Consider the following 18,671-nt stretch of genomic DNA (forward strand, 5'->3'; position numbering starts at 1 on the left):
TCACCTTTATTTAATATACCACAAATAGTGGAAACACGTGGAAAGGGCCATGTGCTAAAAATTAGTGTGCACTAATGCTAGAGACACCCATATATTTCTATGGGTATCTCTAGTGTCAGCGCATGCTAATTTTTAGCGCATACTAAAAGGTTAGCGTGCCTACAGCACAGATTGATAAAGAGGGTCCTTTATGTTAAATCCCCTGTGGCACAACATGCAACACCGAATATAAACCCAAAGGCCATACTAACGTATACATCAAGGAGTGAAGTTTCAAAGCTTTATACATATTTCAAAAAAAAAAAAAGATTAAAATATGCAAATAGATATTTACATATAACTATCAATTTTCCCACATAAATTCAGCCTAAAGTAGGTTCATGTTCTGCATATTGGAAAATAATAGGTTAATGCAAAGCTTTTATCTTATTTTTTTTTTTTCGTTACATCCTTACTCTTTTTTCCCCCACCTATAAAATCTGCTCTTTAATACTTAAAACAATAAATTAAAGAAAAAAACAGTGTTATAATTACATCTTCTAACTTACAAAAAAGAAAGAAAGGGAGAAATTAGATCTTACCTGCTAATTTGCTTTCCTTTAGTCCCTCCGGACCGGACCAGGATTGGACTGATGGGTTTTGCTCGCCTACCAGCAGGTGGAGACTGAGAAAAAACTCTGACTCTAGAGAGCCAATAGGAGCCCTGGCCATGGTGACCTTAGCCTCAGTATTTGAATAACAAAGCAGGAAAGAAGAAAGACCTTCTGTGCCGTATGGAATCCTAGCAGCCACAAAGCACTCGGCAATGCCAAGTATCAGAGCTCACCAGCAACTCTCACCAGAGAAGTGGTATGGCCCGATATGTATTACAGCTCACCAGCAACTCTCACCAGAGAAGTGGTATGGCTCACTTGTACTATAGCTCACCAGCAACTCTCACCAGAGAAGCGATATGGCTCACATGTAATATAGCTCACCAGCAACTCTCACCAGAGAAGTGGTATGGCCCACTTAAGATTTTATATATATTCCATCAACTGAGCTTACCAGCAACTCTCACCAGAAAAATGGTAAATCATATTTAAGGTTTTATAGATATTCCAGCAACTGAGCTCAGCCACAACTCTCACCAGAGAAGTGGTATGGCGTATTTAAGGTTTTATAGATAGATTCCAGCAATTGAGCTCACCAGCAACCACCAGAGAAGTGATATAGACCACGTAAAGTTCTGTATATATATAGTATTGTTCCACGAATCGTAAAGGAATGAATACACTTCCTACTGAATACACTTCCTACTTAATAAAAGAAGCTAAAGAGTAGAGAGAACATGGGAGGGGCCTGGTCCGGTCCGGAGGGACTAAAGGAAAGCAAATTAGCAGGTAAGATCTAATTTCTCCTTCCTTAGCGTCCCTCCGGACCGGACCAGGATTTGACTGATGGGAAGTACCAAAGCAGTAATCTGAAGGGAGGGACCCTATGAAACTGCAGAGAAATGTTCATGCTGCATAGGCCATCTGGCGACAACTAACATGTAGTGTGTCCCAATGAGCAAAATAAAATGAAACTAGGACTAAGTTGCCAACTTACCAATGTGCACCGAGAGCACCAAAAATCGCCATAGTAAGAATAGAGCCCGCTTCTGAAGTTGTGGAATATGTTGTAATACGCTGTGGAACTGCCCTCTCAGCGAGAAGAGAAATAGACATTCTCATTTCCTTGATCCTTCGCGATATAGCGGGTTAGAAACAATGAAAAACTTGTACGCCTACTGGCTAGAAGGACAAAACCAATAAGAAAAAAACGATTGGGAAAGGTGAAAACTTAAACTACAGCAGACCGAAAGAAGTTACCAACCGTAGAAGTATTCCACACATAGATCTACTTGCTGCAATGGTTACTAGGAAACACTGCTTGAAGAGGAAAAACTTTATAGAAAAAGTTATGGCTACTAGAAAACAGAACTTTAAGAGTCTGTTCACCTAGTTCACCTAGCTGGTGGACGAAATGGGGGGTACAGGTGCAGGACTCCTTTAAGAAACCGCTTTGACAGTGGATGCTGCATAAGCGTGCGGTTGTCAACAGTATCATGCATCACTGATAGAGCTGTCAAATGAACTCTAATGGATGAGTAAGACAGACAAGATTTCGCAAGATGCAGAAGACATTCCAAAACATGCAAAATGGATACTGTTTGTGGAATGAAGTGGCGAGAGGAGCACCACAGAGTGAACTGTCACCACTTTGATTCATAGGACTTTAATGTAGATTTCTGTCTGGAAGCAATTAAAACTTGAAGTACTTCCTGCGAAAATATCAAAGATGTTGCGGACCCAGTAACCACGCCATAAGTTTGAGTGACTGGGGGTCCGGATGTAGAAGGGTGCCTTGGTTCTGCATAAACACCTAGTGAGATGACGGAAGAAACGCATAAAGAAGGTTGAAAAACCCCTGCTGGACGTTGGCATCTGTCCCTGTCTCCGTCAAGACTGTTGCTGAACGGAAGAAGCAAGAAATGTTCGTGAGCCTGAAGGCAAAAAGAGATAGCCCTGAAGTGTCGCAGTGAGGAAGTAAGGCTGAAAAATGAGAGTCCATTCACCTAAATGCAGGGTGACACAACTAAGAAAAAATGAGTACAAACTCAAGAGTATATACTCTTAACTCCTCCTTGGCGGATGACATAACCCATTGCCATGGCAAGGACCAACATAGCTCTCTCCGCCTTGTTTGTCAGTAGGGAAAACAAAATTCACCCGAAGGTAAAACGAATTGCTGAGGTCCCCCAGAAAAAAAATATATACAAACAAGCTTCTGCCAAAAAGTGTACTGCACGAAGCATCCCAATGACAGAACTAAGGTTCTTGAGATAACTAGATGACACTTAAATAGTGCGATTGATGACCCTGAGATTCGCAATAGGATGAAGGAAAATTCTTTCTTGGGCATTAGAAAGTAAAATTGCATTCTGCAGAATAGAGCGAGGAAATGGCCGAAGGCCCAAGGTCACCAAGAAAAATATAAACTGGGATGTTTGCAGAGGAGACAAAAGACTGTGCGCCAACCTGACTAAACAAAGAGAAAATCAGAGATATCTGATGAGAGATCAAATGAGAGATCAAATGAGAGGCCTGGCTACAATCACCACCCAACCTAGAGACTGTAAGAAATGCAACACCCGGTGCGTGACCTGAGAACTCTGCTGATAAGACTTTCTCCAATTAGGCAGTCGTCTAGGTAAGAATGAAATGACCCTAAGAGCGCAATGAACATCCTCTTAGATCTATAAAGAACGGAAGAGAGAGTACTGCTGAAAATGACCGGTTAATGCATAAGCAAAAAACTAGCCATTCTCTGGATCCTGAGGAGAAGAGGAAGGGTGACCAAGGACACCAGTTAAATAGGGCTACAAACTCCAACCCTATCTCTATGGCGTTCCATAGTTGGTTAAGTTCTGAATATAGAAAGTTCTGAATATAGGAGTCCACCAGCTATGGTAGTACGCTCCGGACAGAAAAAAATTGTCCCAGTATAAACGTCTGATTCACCGGCCTGTAATTTCTTGGATCTCCCTAATCCACATACCACTAATCCACGTACCACGGTCATGCGTCCTCCCTCAATGAGATGTAGATTGTAAGCTCCTTTGAGCAGGGAACGTCCTTCTTTGTTAATTTGTACAGCGCTGCGTAACCCTAGTAGCGCTCTAGAAATGTTAAGTAGTAGTAGTACCAGACTCACACCCAATAGATATGAATGTTGAGCTTGTTTCAGGTTAAAACACCGAACCTAGACCCAGGGTCCCCAGTGTTCCTAGTGGTGAACAGCCATGGCAAATATTGTATGCGTTAGTTTGCAGAATTACTGCAAAGCCTTGCTTTTGGAGCAGAGATTTCTGTTCGATACTCTCGTGAGAGGTTTTTGTTTTTTTTTTTTCCTTTAATGCTGTTCTGGCTGTAGAAAGGTGGACATTTGAGCTTCCCCAGAATGACAAAACTTATGTACCTATGCCCATTAGATATGAATGCTGGACTTGATGGACTTTAGGCCTTACCCAGCATAACCATACTTATGTACCTATGGCATAAATACACAGGAAGTGAGTGAATCCCCTTCCAATTGAAAGAACACTCTGGACTGAAGGCGCATAGAATGAAAATGAAAAAGGACAAACTTGGCAAATACCTGTAACGAAAAAAGTGAAGTTGTGCCACAGCCACTTGGTGAAGGCAGTGTAGACAAGACTGTATCTGAATTCAAGAAAGCTTGATATAACATCAGGTCTCTAAGGAAGAGGAAGAGATAGCAGATGGTATGTATAGGCATACTGGACCAAACCAGGATGTTTATAATCTGCCAATGCTGAACTGATAGAGTAGAGACAAACACGAGTAGATGGTTTGAGGACCTTCCACTATCTTTAAGTGGGAAATATGCAAAATGAAAGGATGACTTTATTCTCTAAGTGACCATATGTCCTGTAAAAACCAGAATAAAGCTAAAATGAAATATGAGAGGCTTCAAGGCAGTTGGAAAAGAAGGGAAGACATGAATAAAGCATGCCTGCTAAGGCAGCTGAGTGATTGGGAGCTTGGTAGACAGGACTGTCCCTCAGAGAATATGAAAGAGCTGATATATCCCCATGGCATCTGAACAATCTACTGTATGCCTATAGAGAAGGCTTCTTAAAGTATGAAAAAGAAAACACTGTATAACACTACAGCCATTGAGAGTGATTGTCTGTTAAGTTCTTAAAACACTATATAACATCATAGGCATGGAGTAAAATGCTTGAAAGGAACTAAGATATTATGGTCAGAATTGCAAAGTACCAATCAATTGACTCTTAGACAATGTAGTCCTATTCACCAGGGAATGAGAAAGACAGAAATTTACTCTATGCCTATAGAGAAAGTTTCTAAAGTTCTTAAAACACTGTATAATACTACAGCTATTGAGGAAAATGCTTGAAATGAATTATGATATTATGATAAGATGTAGATTTTCCACCAGGCAATGAAAAATGACTGAGCACCAGAAAAAACTAGTGTTAACAGCCCCGTGATACATAGAAATTTAAAAGAAGAAAAGCTTGTTATATATCCATATATGAAAGGAGCCCCCTTTCAACCAAATATTGCCTGCTGATGTGAAGAGCATTTTAGAATACGCCGTTCAGCACATACAAAAGTGTACACATCTTGGAGCCGAACTGCTCTATGAACTGCAGCCTTACCTTCAGCAGAGAGATCCCTGACTGATAAGATGGAGGGAGAAACAAAATGGCCGCCGTTCGCGCCACTGGCCCCGTGGCGATCGTCGACAGCGCGCCCGACACCTCCGAACAAGCGGAGCCCAGTGGAACGGCGAAGAAACAACAGCCGGCGAAAAAGGCCCCGAAAAAACCGGAGGCAGCACCGGACCCGAAGAAACCTTGAAGGGAGAGCAAAATTTACACGTTCCGGCTGCGTGAACTGCGCGACGCTGACCGACAGCAGCTGTTTGAACTTTTAAGCCATATCGGAAAAAACAGGTGGCCGCGCTTACGCGGTTCGCACCTTTGTTTTTGTTTTTTTTTTTTCATTTGTTTAAACTGCCACCGCCAAAACGCAAGAAAATGGAGGAAATTAAATCTGACGAGAAAAATCGCTGTTTAAAGTCACAGACACTGAATTATTTTCTTCTGTTTTTTTTTTTTTTTTTTTTATAACCCCTCAATCATAATAAAACACTGGAGCTGCCTGTTCGTTTGAAGTCTGGGGAAAGAAAGGCTGCTTCTTTGAATTTCCTTTTATTTGATTTAATTCTTTTAAAGCAGCTGCCTGTTAAAAGTGGCTGCCTCTCCCAAAGACGGTACACCTTTCCAGAGAAAGGGACGGCCCTTCCCTGCTAAGCCAGGGAGATGGGGAGGAAGGGGGGTGGACTCGAGACACCCGAGTTTAACACCCCCGAGGCTGTCAAAGAAAGAAGAGAAAGGAAACCCTGTCAAGCCTCTAAATAAGATTCCAGGCACAGAAGAATTATCACAAATATCTGTAATATCTAAAGAGAAAAGGAGAGAGACTAATGGGCTCACTTCCTACCTGCTGGGAGACTGAGAAAATACTGAGGCTAAGGTCACATGGCCAGGGCTCCTATTGGCTCTCTAGAGTCAGAGTTTTTTCTCAGTCTCCACCTGCTGGTAGGCGAGCACAACCCATCAGTCCAATCCTGGTCCGGTCCGGAGGGACGCTAAGGAATATAAAATATGTTGTAATGTGGCACTTTTGTATAATCTGATTTCATTTCAAATGTTGCAATGGCTACTAAATGTGCTGGAAATACAGAAAATACTGGACACAATTTTCAGCAAAAGTAACAAAAGTACTGGTAAAGAGCTGAAAAAAGCTAAACTAACCCAAGAGTTAGAGAATGTGTGGTAACAAAGGTGTAGCGTTACTTTTTTTCTTTTTTTCGGTTTATAGTGGAGAAAAAGACCTCAGTAGTCACCGTTAGGCAACAATGTGCAAAATGCATTCAAATGCCAACGTAGTTTTGACTCCGTTTTTATCACTGGACAAAAAACTCCACTTGTAAGTATGTAAAGGCTACTAGTGGGGGTTACTTTACCCTATATGCAAAAATCAAAATTGTGATATTAAACTGTTTCTCAACCAAAAAATGCTGTTACTTAGCTTAATCAATAATGCCCAACGGGGCTCACCATTTCACTATACAATATAAGCTTCCTCAGGGGGCCAAGTAACTGGTGGCTAATCACGATATCTTACAAAATAGCGTCCACCACTCATGTGACACCGGCAGTGAAAGCGGCCTCATTCGCTACGCCCGCAGCTGATCTCCCCAGAGAAGCCAAGCAGTGGCTCAGCGCTCCAACACCCGGTCCAAGGAGCTCGGGTCTGGCAACGTGCTGTGCTCTTTCTTTCTTTCTTTTTTTTTTTTTTTTGCTGTGAGGAAGGTCCGGGCAAACAGCAAGCACAGCACAGACAGGCAGCACAGAAAGGCAGAAAGGCAGCAGAAGAAATAGAATTTCTGGGTAAGGCAGGGACTTGCAAATAGGTATGCTTTCAAAGTGGGCACCTGAAGCCACACAACCCAAGCGCAACTGGACAGACCAGGAGCCTACAACTTCCCCACAGAATCCAGGAGCTGGTAAGATCCATCTAACACCTGCTGGAGATAGAGATATACTAAAGAGGGAAGGACCTGGGATCTCTGGGTCACTGCCTTCTTTGAGTGTTCTCTATCTCCACCTGCTGGTAGATGGATACAACCCACCAGTTCCTGGATTCATCTGTTGCTGAAGCTAAGGAAAGAAGGCTCCTATTTGTACTCTCAGTTCTGACTCTTTGCAGTCCTTCTTTTAACAATAGTAACTCACAACTAAAGATATTTTCTGAATCAATGAACTGGGAGACAGACACAGCCCAGGAAAATTAAATTATCATTCCAACATTCATATGTAGTCATAGTAAACACACTCACGTATGTCTCAAGTATAAGAATTAAAAGACAGAGCTATTTCACACTTTTTTCCCCAGATATAGCATGGAAGTAGCTATTCAGACTCTCACAATCTGGCTATTAATTGGCATTTCATAAAATATAAACATGTGTGGTGGCAGAACCATTACTTCAATCATTGTAAATATGAAGTACAACAAATAATCAACATGTCTTTTTATGTTACGTGAGTGCAATTTCACTGAAATTTGTAATATCTCAGTGAGGTAAACCTGTGTTAAGTTTGACAAGTTTCTATACATTCTAACTGTGACCTTCCATCATCTATTCAGAAATTATTAAAGGTTGCATAGAAATCACAACAATAAATGGAGGATACATACTAGCATGACTGCTCTAACTGCTAGCACAATGAATAAATTAAACCACAGCTAAAGCTTGGCTCATGATTAAGATGGTGCTGTCACTTACCACAAGTGAGAGAGGCCGCTTCCAAGAGACAACGCCAATCAGCCCTGACAACAGCACCTGGAAACAAGTGGAAAAGGTCAGTAGGAAAGGTTTAAGTCCTTTCAGACAAACTGAAAAAGCAAATGAAGTTTTAAGCACATAAAAAATATACTTTAACAAATCATATTACATTAATTATACCATAATTTAGAGTATCCATGTTTCTGATGAAACCTAAACTGAGTAGAGATGAGAAAGGGGTAAAACTCAAACTATGTTCAAAACCTTTAGAGAAAGTACAGATGTTCACCAAAACCTATGGCTAATAAAATTAACATGCATGAAACCGGATACTGAACAAGAATAAAAGTTGTTTAAATATAACTGGGGGAGAGGGGCCTGGAAATTAAGCAAGTAAACCAGAATTACCAAGCTTAATCCTAACTTATAGATAATTTCAACAACTTAAAATACACTTTATTATGTATCAAACTTCTAAAATCAAATTCAATAGGTAAATCAGTTATAAAAACTCACAAATACCCCAACATTTCAATGTGTCCTACCTAATATAATAGAAGTACCTCCCTAGTGCAGTACAACTATAACAATATGTCCTCATCCAAAACCACATTGATCACCCAGTGTTCCAGCTTTAGAGTCCTTTCATAAAGGCTACCTTACATTCATTCCACAAACGTTGTTCCACTCCTTTCACCACTGGTGGTCCATATAGATCTCTGTTCAGTGGAGCTTTTGCTGAAATGTATTGTCCCAAATCACAAAATTAACAACTGGGTCACGATGAGTTTCTCCTCAACAATGCAGGCAAGCTTAATCCTAAGGTAGGAATATGAGGGAATGTAGAAAACTGGAGCACAAGAAACTGGAAGGGGAGGAAGCAGGGGAAGGATGAATGGTTTTCCACTCTTGCAAAAACACTGTGAGAATTCCACACATCCCAACTTAAACATGTGAGTTCCCGCTCCAAATCCTATCTAAAATCCGCCTCCATATCTATGAAGAGCAATAGGGATACAGATTTATTGAACAGAGAGAAAATGTCCTCTGCAATCAATGGAGTCAACTAAATATTGAATCAGGATTTTCTTTCTTTGTGCCTATTGAAAAAACAAACAGTCCTGCACCTCCACACTCAACAAGAGTCACAAATTACCTCTCATTTACTGAATCTAGTTTGTCCAAATTGGTTTTCTACCCTCATGGATGGCATCATATGCAGCATGAACCAAGTAGACCCTGTTCCATGGGAGGTAATATGTGACCTATATGTGTTATCAGGGATTTACAGGGAATGATAACATAGACTATGGGTGGGCAACGATGGTCCTCAAGGGCTACAACCCAGTTTTTTAAGATTTCCACAATAAACATGCATGGGATGGGCATTAGGACTAGGGGGCATTCAATGAAGCTACAAAGTAGTAAATTTAAAATGAGTTGGAGAAAATGTTTCTACACTCAACATGTAATTAAACTCTGGATTCATTGCCAGAGAATGTGGTAAAGGCACTTAGCTTAGCAGGGTTTAAAAAAGGTTTGGATGGCTTCCTAAAGGAAAAGTCCATAGACCATTATTAAAATGGACTTGGGGAAAATCCACTGCTTATTTCTGGGATAAGCAGCATAAAACATTTTGTACTTTTTGGGGATCTTGCCAGGTATTTGTGACCTGGATTGGCCATTGTTGGAAACAGGATGCTGGGCTTGATGGACCTTTGGTCTGTCCCAGTATGGCAATACATATGTACTTATGAGATCTATTTTCATACAACAGAAGCAGTACATGCAAATCAATCTCATCCATATTCATTGTGGTAATCTTGAAAACCTGACTGGGTTTTGACACTCGAGGACTGTGGTTGCCCATCCCTGACATAGACCATAAACCATAGCAATGATTTATAATAAAAAATCTAGACTTCCAAGAAGGTGAATATTTCTAATAGTAGAATATGCTTATAAGTTGCAAAGGGTCTGGAGGGTCCTAAGATCCATTTTTCACTCAGGTTTCCTACCCTCTAGATTACTCAAGGTTAGGAATGCTGTAGAGACAAACACTCCCAACCCCTGAGAGGAAGAGTTAGACATAGTCATCGTGCAATGATGATGACACCTAGTGGCTGGATTTATTGTCCCTGGTTAGAGAGTTGCAAGCACATTAGTGGAGGAGTAGCCTAGTGGTTAGTGCTGTGCCCTGAGAACCTGAAGCGCTGGGTTTAATTCCCACTGCAACTCCCGGGGTGCCAAGTTACTCAATTCCAGGCAGGAGATTTTAGGCCAGACCTAGATTTCTAACCACCCCATCCTGGTGCATTATGGAACTTGCAGCACTGATTTGAATGGGCAGGGTCAGGCACCTGGCCTAAAATCTCCAACCTGAACTGGGTAATTTGGCATCTCTGCAACTCCTTTTGTCCTTGGGCAAGTCACTTAACACTCCAGTATCCCAGGTAAAATATAAATACATGTTTATAATATATAGACCATTTTGATTGTAACCACTGAAAGAGAGTATATCAAATCCCCATCCCCTTTCCCTTTGGTGCATGGCTCCCAGCTGGGCCCATCCCTCCAGGAACAGAAAAATGCCTATTGTGCCTGAATGTACACCACTTCAATAGCCTTCAGGCTTTTAGGGATCTTATATCTTTAGGTACAATAAGTAGTTTTTGTTCCAGGAGGGAGCCCCAGAAAAAAATATACATTTATAGCGGGATATGAACCTACATCCCTTGGTTTATAGGCTACTGCACTGGCCACTAGGCTATTCCTGTGACCTGCTTCCTTCTTTGTTCGGAATGGCCATAATACCTGCAGCTGACTGAGCCTGGTCTTCCTTTCCAGTTTCACTATCAGGGGAGAGGGAAGGGGACAGCAACCACTGAAGGAATAAGGAGATATCATACCTTAATCCCTCCAGTGGTCAGCTGCTCAATCAGAGCATCTTTTTGTAACTTGAACATGACTTAAACAGGTCTACATAAAAACGTCCTTCTTTTCAGACATGGCTGTTTCTTCCCAAAACATGCCCCCTTGTTTTTTGTTTTAAATCATTTATTTATAATTTTTCATTTTACAAGGGTCACTTGCAAACAGTAATACAGAGATGACTGCACATTAATACAAGATAAGAAGAAAACAATCCCAACTAGATATATGGATTATATACAATCTTTCTCTTTCTTAGACCACAAAGTGAAGAAAAATAGGGAGAGTGAGATAAGACAAGGGGATCAATTAAACAGTAAACAGAAAAAAAGAAAACATGGTATTAACCTGATTATCCCCAGATATTACTCATCTAATTCATTATTCCACATTGATCATCTGGTTGGCTTCTTCAAGACCAAATATGATGTATAGTCAATTCATTTCATTGAGAACATACTTATTGTCCAGATTTTAGTTAGAAATAATACATCTGATTACATTCTCTCTCTCTTTTAAAAAACAGAAATTATTTAACAATACATATACTTAAGCCTCTAATTCAAATCCCACTGATTAAAGCAATCCCAGTCTTCAAAGGCTTCACTCCTTTCGAAGTAATAATTAATAATTAAGGAAATATTTCTGAGGTAAACTTTAGGAGTCATACCTGGAACTCTGGGAAAAACAATAATCTCGACATTAATCATCCACAATAACATCCACCTTATCATTCAAAGTTTCTGGTCCATTATCATTTTCAGGATCATAACCACTTCTAGCTTGTGTAGAACTTAATTTATTATATCAATTTTTCACTCTCAAAGGGTTCAGTTAAATTGTCCATGTAACTCTCCAATAAGATTATATCTGAAACAAAGTTATTTACTACCGCCGTCAGGTCCCGAAGCGCCTTCCAGATGGCATTCAATGTAACCTCCACGGAAGCCAAAAACTCCAAGGTGATTTCTCCTGAGGTGTTTAGGAGTGGTTCCGCCGATTCGGGTTCTGCTGTAAACGTCCTCCGTTTCAGCATATGCCTCTACCTCACTCCTCCACTCCTTTGGACATGATGGTTGAATAATTCGGGAGCGATGGAGTTGTTTTTCCGGGTCCAAGAGCGTCGACTCTCCTTCGCCGGCGCTAATCAAAGGACTCACCAACCCTTTCATCTGTGGGCAGTCCGACGCGCAGCGGTCCCGCACTTGCTGCTCAGGGGACAAAACGCTGGCCATCAGCGGCTGACCGCTGGTTGCTCCCTTCCTCTCAGTTAAGAAAAGTGCAATTGCAGAGAGGGAATTTACATAAAGAAGACAAAACTTCAGAGGGCAGCTGGGCCGCTGGGCATATGAACTTCAGGTCACCATCTTACCACTCTCCCAGTTTGGGACACTCTTTGTCTGGTTTCTCCTCAGAGGCCTGTCTGATATGGGTAACCCTTCAGCATAGCCCTCTGAGTCATTGAAACACAGAAGCCCCTCCACCACTACAAGGTGGTGTCCCTTCGGAGGGGGCCCCCCTTGTTATGTGGACAAACTGCAGTCCAAATTCTGACATTCCAAAATCTGGATTTGGATGTTTTTAGCAGACGGATATCTTTTTAGGCATTTTGAGGCATCCATCTGCTTTGAAAATAAGCACCATAGCTACTTATGTGTCTTTATCAATTACTAGTGGTAATCCATGAGAAATTGCAACATTTATACCAGCACAGTCTGCACTAACATGCAGAAACCAAATTGCATAGGTATTAATTTTTCAGAAATCAAACCAGATCACTACAACACTTTTATGCGATTTCCACCATCAGGCAACTAAATCCACCGACTTCAGCAGTGCCCCTCACCGACCATTAGTGACAAGCCAGAGAGACTTACGCACCCATCTCATGGATAATATCTTAGAGATTTAAAAGTTCTTCTAAGATATTATCCACAAGACCTATGACGAGGTGGGTGTGTAAGTCTTGCTGGTTTGTCACTGATGGTCAGCGAGGGGCACCACTGAGGTCTGTGGAATTAGTTGACTTGACTGATAGTGGAAATCACATACAATTGTTGGAGTATTTTATGAAGAATACACATACTTTAGGGTTGCCAACTGGCCAGTATTCAGCCAGCCTGGCCAGTTTTTGAATGGTCAAGCTGGCTGCCAGCAGAGCCTTAAAACTGGCAAAAGAAAAACCATTTTTTGTGCCTCAGGCTCCTTGCCCATGTGACCAGAAGTGCCCTCTCCCTTCTCATCCTCCCACAAGTCCGTCATCTCTCCATCTGTCCCCCCCCTTAGGCTCCTGCGGGTCCAGCACTCTGGGGGCATCTCTCCCTCCCTTCTCCCCTACCCCCACCACAGCAGTCTGCCAGCAACGAGGAAGATGCACTATTTCCAGTGCCCCGAGGCTTTCTCTCTGCTACATCCCACCTCCTCTAATGCAACTTCCTGTGGGTGGAACACAGCAGAGAACAGCTCCAAGGCTAGTGGAAGTAGTGTGTTCTCTTTGTTGCCTGCAGCTCACTATTTAAAGAACCGTGGGCAGGAGAAGAAGAGGGAGAGACTCCACCTTGTGCAGGTAATGTGGCTGTTCTAATGCGAGTGCTTAAGGGTGTGAACTGAAGGATAGGAATCCACATGGGGGAGTGTGGAAGGGATTGATGCCAGATCTTCACGGTAGGGTGGTGGAGTTGATGCCAGATCTGCACCTGAGGGAGAGAATTGATTTCAGATGGTGGGGGTAATTGATGCCAGGTATGCATGGGGGGGGGGGGGGGGGAATTGATTGATGCCAGCCAGATCTGCAAGGGGGCGGGAATGGATTGATGTCTAACTTGTTTGTGGGAGGGGAGAAGGATGCCAGACCTGTGGAAGGGAGAGAGAAAAGGATGGAAAGATACTGTACTGGCAGGGAAGGAGGAAGAAAGGGGGGGAGAAGCTATATACTTAGCAGTTTTTTCTTCTGAGGTAGCAACCCTATTGCGGGCAGTTAGCTGTAGAGGGGCAGTACAAGAAAAGAGCACAGCAGTAGGTGTGGCAAGGGATGGGGCACGGTGGGGCATGGGAGTCAAACAAGGGAGGGGTAGTGGCAGGGAATGGAGCAGTGCAGGTGTCAGGTTTTTGTTTGTCAAAAAGATGGCAACTCTAATGTACTTTGTGATTCCGCCTGTCAAAGTCTGCCCCAAAACATAGCTCCATGTGTGTTACATAAAAGTGCATGCTGTTTTGTCTGTACATGTACTTTTACAAGCGTTAACACCTAGGATCATTTTATAAAAATCCGTCTACCTACAGAAAAGGTTTATAAAATTAATCCCATAGTGATCCATAATTGACAGGTGAGAAGTGAGATGAGACAATGGGATTTCGCAGTCGTCATCATCATCACCAAGAAGTAAGTGTGCACACAGACTGATCATCCTGCCGCCCACCAACTACTGGCCAGCTGCCAGTATGTATTAACTTGCAAAGATAATTAGCACAACCTTACTTTCTGATTATAAATTCCTCCTGAATGCAAATACCTACATTTCTGTACAACTATATGTTATAGTGTAACTGGCCTTAAAACTCTAATCATTATAACAAAATATTAGTTTATTTTGCCTCCAACAATTACATGGTTTTTATTCCAAAGTCTTAATGTTTATTTGGCATTGTTACTATTCATATGGCTAATTCTCATCAAAAATTGGCAAAATGCCACCAACAGCCTTAATAGCAATTAAGACATATTTGTCTGTCAGGTGTATGTACTTAGATTTTAACTTATTCCCCGAAAGGCTATTACGTTATTCTCCCATGCAAAGTCAATTTACAGTAAAGCGAATGCTACATACCTGTAGAAGGTATTCTCCGAGGACAGCAGGCTGATTGTTCTCACTGATGGGTGACGTCCACGGCAGCCCCTCCAATCGGAAACTTCTCTAGCAAAGTCCTTTGCTAGTCCTCGCGCGCCCGCGCGCACCGCGCATGCGCGGCCATCTTCCCGCCCGAAACCGGCTCGAGCCGGCCAGTCCAGTATGTAGCAAGACAATACACTTCAAGGGAAGACACAACTCCAACGGGGAGGCGGGCGGGTTTGTGAGAACAATCAGCCTGCTGTCCTCGGAGAATACCTTCTACAGGTATGTAGCATTCGCTTTCTCCGAGGACAAGCAGGCTGCTTGTTCTCACTGATGGGGTATCCCTAGCCCCCAGGCTCACTCAAAACAACAACCATGGTCAATTGGGCCTCGCAACGGCGAGGACATAACTGAGATTGACCTAACAAATTTACCAACTAACTGAGAGTGCAGCCTGGAACAGAACAAACAGGGCCCTCGGAGGGTGGAGTTGGATCCTAAAGCCCAAACAGGTTCTGAAGAACTGACTGCCCGAACCGACTGTCGCGTCGGGTATCCTGCTGCAGGCAGTAATGAGATGTGAATGTGTGGACAGATGACCACGTCGCAGCTTTGCAAATTTCTTCAATGGAGGCTGACTTCAAGTGGGCTACCGACGCAGCCATGGCTCTAACATTATGAGCCGTGACATGACCCTCAAGAGCCAGCCCCGCCTGGGCGTAAGTGAAGGAAATGCAATCTGCTAGTCAATTGGATATGGTGCGTTTCCCTACAGCCACTCCCCTCCTATTGGGATCAAAAGAAACAAACAATTGGGCGGACTGTCTGTGGGGCTGTGTCCGCTCCAGGTAGAAGGCCAATGCTCTCTTGCAGTCCAATGTGTGCAGCTGACGTTCAGCAGGGCAGGAATGAGGACGGGGAAAGAATGTTGGCAAGACAATTGACTGGTTCAGATGGAACTCCGACACGACCTTTGGCAAGAACTTAGGGTGAGTGCGGAGGACTACTCTGTTATGATGAAATTTGGTGTAAGGGGCCTGAGCTACCAGGGCCTGAAGCTCACTGACTCTACGAGCTGAAGTAACTGCCACCAAGAAAATGACCTTCCAGGTCAAGTACTTCAGATGGCAGGAATTCAGTGGCTCAAAAGGAGGTTTCATCAGCTGGGTGAGAACGACATTGAGATCCCATGACACTGTAGGAGGCTTGACAGGGGGCTTTGACAAAAGCAAACCTCTCATGAAGCGAACAACTAAAGGCTGTCCCGAGATCGGCTTACCTTCCACATGGTAATGGTATGCACTGATTGCGCTAAGGTGAACTCTTACAGAGTTGGTCTTGAGACCAGACTCAGACAAGTGCAGAAGGTATTCAAGCAGGGTCTGTGTAGGACAAGAGCGAGGAGCTAGGGCCTTGCTGTCACACCAGACGGCAAACCTCCTCCACAGAAAGAAGTAACTCCTCTTAGTGGAATCTTTCCTGGAAGCAAGCAAGACGCGGGAGACACCCTCTGACAGACCCAAAGAGGCAAAGTCTACGCTCTCAACATCCAGGCCGTGAGAGCCAGGGACCGGAGGCTGGGATGCAGAAGAGCCCCTTCGTCCTGCGTGATGAGGGTCGGAAAACACTCCAATCTCCACGGTTCTTCTGAGGATAACTCCAGAAGAAGAGGGAACCAGATCTGACGCGGCCAAAAAGGAGCAATCAGAATCATGGTGCCTCGGTCTTGCTTGAGTTTCAACAAAGTCTTCCCCACCAGAGGAATGGGAGGATAAGCATACAGCAGGCCCTCCCCCCAATCCAGGAGGAAGGCATCCGATGCCAGTCTGCCGGGGGCCTGAAGCCTGGAACAGAACTGAGGGACTTTGTGGTTCACTCGAGATGCGAAGAGATCCACCAAGGGGGTGCCCCACGCTTGGAAGATCTGGCGCACCACTCTGGAGTTGAGCGACCACTCGTGAGGTTGCATAATCCGGCTCAGTCTGTCGGCCAGACTGTTGTTTACGCCTGCCAGATATGTGGCTTGGAGCACCATGCCGAGACGGCGAGCCCAGAGCCACATGCTGACGGCTTCCTGACACAGGGGGCGAGATCCGGTGCCCCCCTGCTTGTTGACATAGTACATGGCAACCTGGTTGTCTGTCTGAATTTGGATAATTTGATGGGACAGCCGATCTCTGAAAGCCTTCAGAGCGTTCCAGATCGCTCGCAACTCCAGGAGATTGATCTGTAGACCGCGTTCCTGGAGGGACCAGCTTCCTTGGGTGTGAAGCCCATCGACATGAGCTCCCCATCCCAGGAGAGACGCATCCGTTGTCAGCACTTTTTGTGGCTGAGGAATTTGGAAAGGACGTCCCAGAGTCAAATTGGACCAGATTGTCCACCAATACAGGGATTCGAGAAAACTCGTGGACAGGTGGATCACGTCTTCTAGACCCCCAGCAGCCTGATACCACTGGGAGGCTAGGGTCCATTGAGCAGATCTCATGTGAAGACGGGCCATGGGAGTCACATGAACTGTGGAGGCCATGTGGCCCAGCAATCTCAACATCTGCCGAGCTGTGATCTGCTGGGACGCTCGCACCCGCGAGACGAGGGACAACAAGTTGTTGGCCCTCGTCTCTGGGAGATAGGCGCGAGCCGTCCGAGAATCCAGCAGAGCTCCTATGAATTCGAGTTTCTGCACTGGGAGAAGATGGGACTTTGGATAATTTATCACAAACCCCAGTAGCTCCAGGAGGCGAATAGTCATCTGCATGGACTGCAGGGCTCCTGCCTCGGATGTGTTCTTCACCAGCCAATCGTCGAGATATGGGAACACGTGCACCCCCAGCCTGCGAAGTGCCGCTGCTACCACAGCTAGGCACTTTGTGAACACCCTGGGCGCAGAGGCGAGCCCAAAGGGTAGCACACAGTACTGGAAGTGGCGTGTGCCCAACTGAAATCGCAGATACTGTCTGTGAGCTGGCAGTATCGGGATGTGTGTGTAGGCATCCTTCAAGTCCAGAGAGCATAGCCAATCGTTTTGCTAAATCATGGGGAGAAGGGTGCCCAGGGAAAGCATCCTGAACTTTTCTTTTACGAGATATTTGTTCAGGGCCCTTAGGTCTAGGATGGGACGCATCCCCCCTGTTTTCTTTTCCACAAGGAAGTACCTGGAATAGAATCCCAGCCCTTCTTGCCCGGATGGCACGGGCTCGACCGCATTGGCGCTGAGAAGGGCGGAGATTTCCTCTGCAAGTACCTGCTTGTGCTGGAAGCTGTAGGATTGAGCTCCCGGTGGACAATTTGGAGGTTTTGAGGCCAAATTGAGGGTGTATCCTTGCCGGACTATTTGCAGAACCCACTGATCGGAGGTTATGAGAGGCCACCTTTGGTGAAAAGCTTTCAACCTCCCCCCGACCGGCAGGTCGCCCGGCACTGACACTTGGATGTCGGCTATGCTCTGCTGGAGCCAGTCAAAAGTTCGCCCCTTGCTTTTGCTGGGGAGCCGCGGGGCCCTGCTGAGGCGCACGCTGCTGACGAGAGCGAGCGCGCTGGGGCTTAGCCTGGGCCGCAGGCTGTCGAGAAGGAGGATTGTACCTACGCTTACCAGAAGCATAGGGAACAGTCTTCCTTCCCCCAAAAAATCTTCTACCTGTAGAGGTAGATGCTGAAGGCTGCCGGCGGAAGAACTTGTCGAATGCGGTGTCCCGCTGGTGGAGAGACTCTACCACCTGCTCGACTTTCTCTCCAAAAATGTTGTCCGCACGGCAAGGCGAGTCCGCAATCCGCTGCTGGAGTCTATTCTCCAGGTCGGCGGCACGCAGCCATGAGAGCCTGCGCATCACCACACCTTGAGCAGCGGCCCTGGACGCAACATCAAAGGTGTCATACACCCCTCTGGCCAGGAATTTTCTGCACGCCTTCAGCTGCCTGACCACCTCCTGAAAAGGCTTGGCTTGCTCAGAGGGAAGAGCATCAACCAAGCCCGCC

The 18,671-nt window shown here is 44.5% G+C and overlaps 1 protein-coding gene across 1 annotated transcript in view; it reads right to left on the reverse strand.

Annotated features, from left to right (window-relative positions):
• FAM189A1 (family with sequence similarity 189 member A1) overlaps positions 1 to 18,671 on the reverse strand; it is an 842,971-nt gene that overhangs the window by 449,942 nt on the left and 374,358 nt on the right. The window contains exon 2 of the mRNA XM_030188559.1: positions 7,933 to 7,989. Coding sequence (XP_030044419.1) covers positions 7,933 to 7,989 — 57 coding nt within the window. The remainder of the gene's footprint in view (positions 1 to 7,932; positions 7,990 to 18,671) is intronic.

Source organism: Microcaecilia unicolor, chromosome 1, assembly GCF_901765095.1.
Source record: "Microcaecilia unicolor chromosome 1, aMicUni1.1, whole genome shotgun sequence".
NCBI lineage: Eukaryota > Metazoa > Chordata > Amphibia > Gymnophiona > Siphonopidae > Microcaecilia > Microcaecilia unicolor.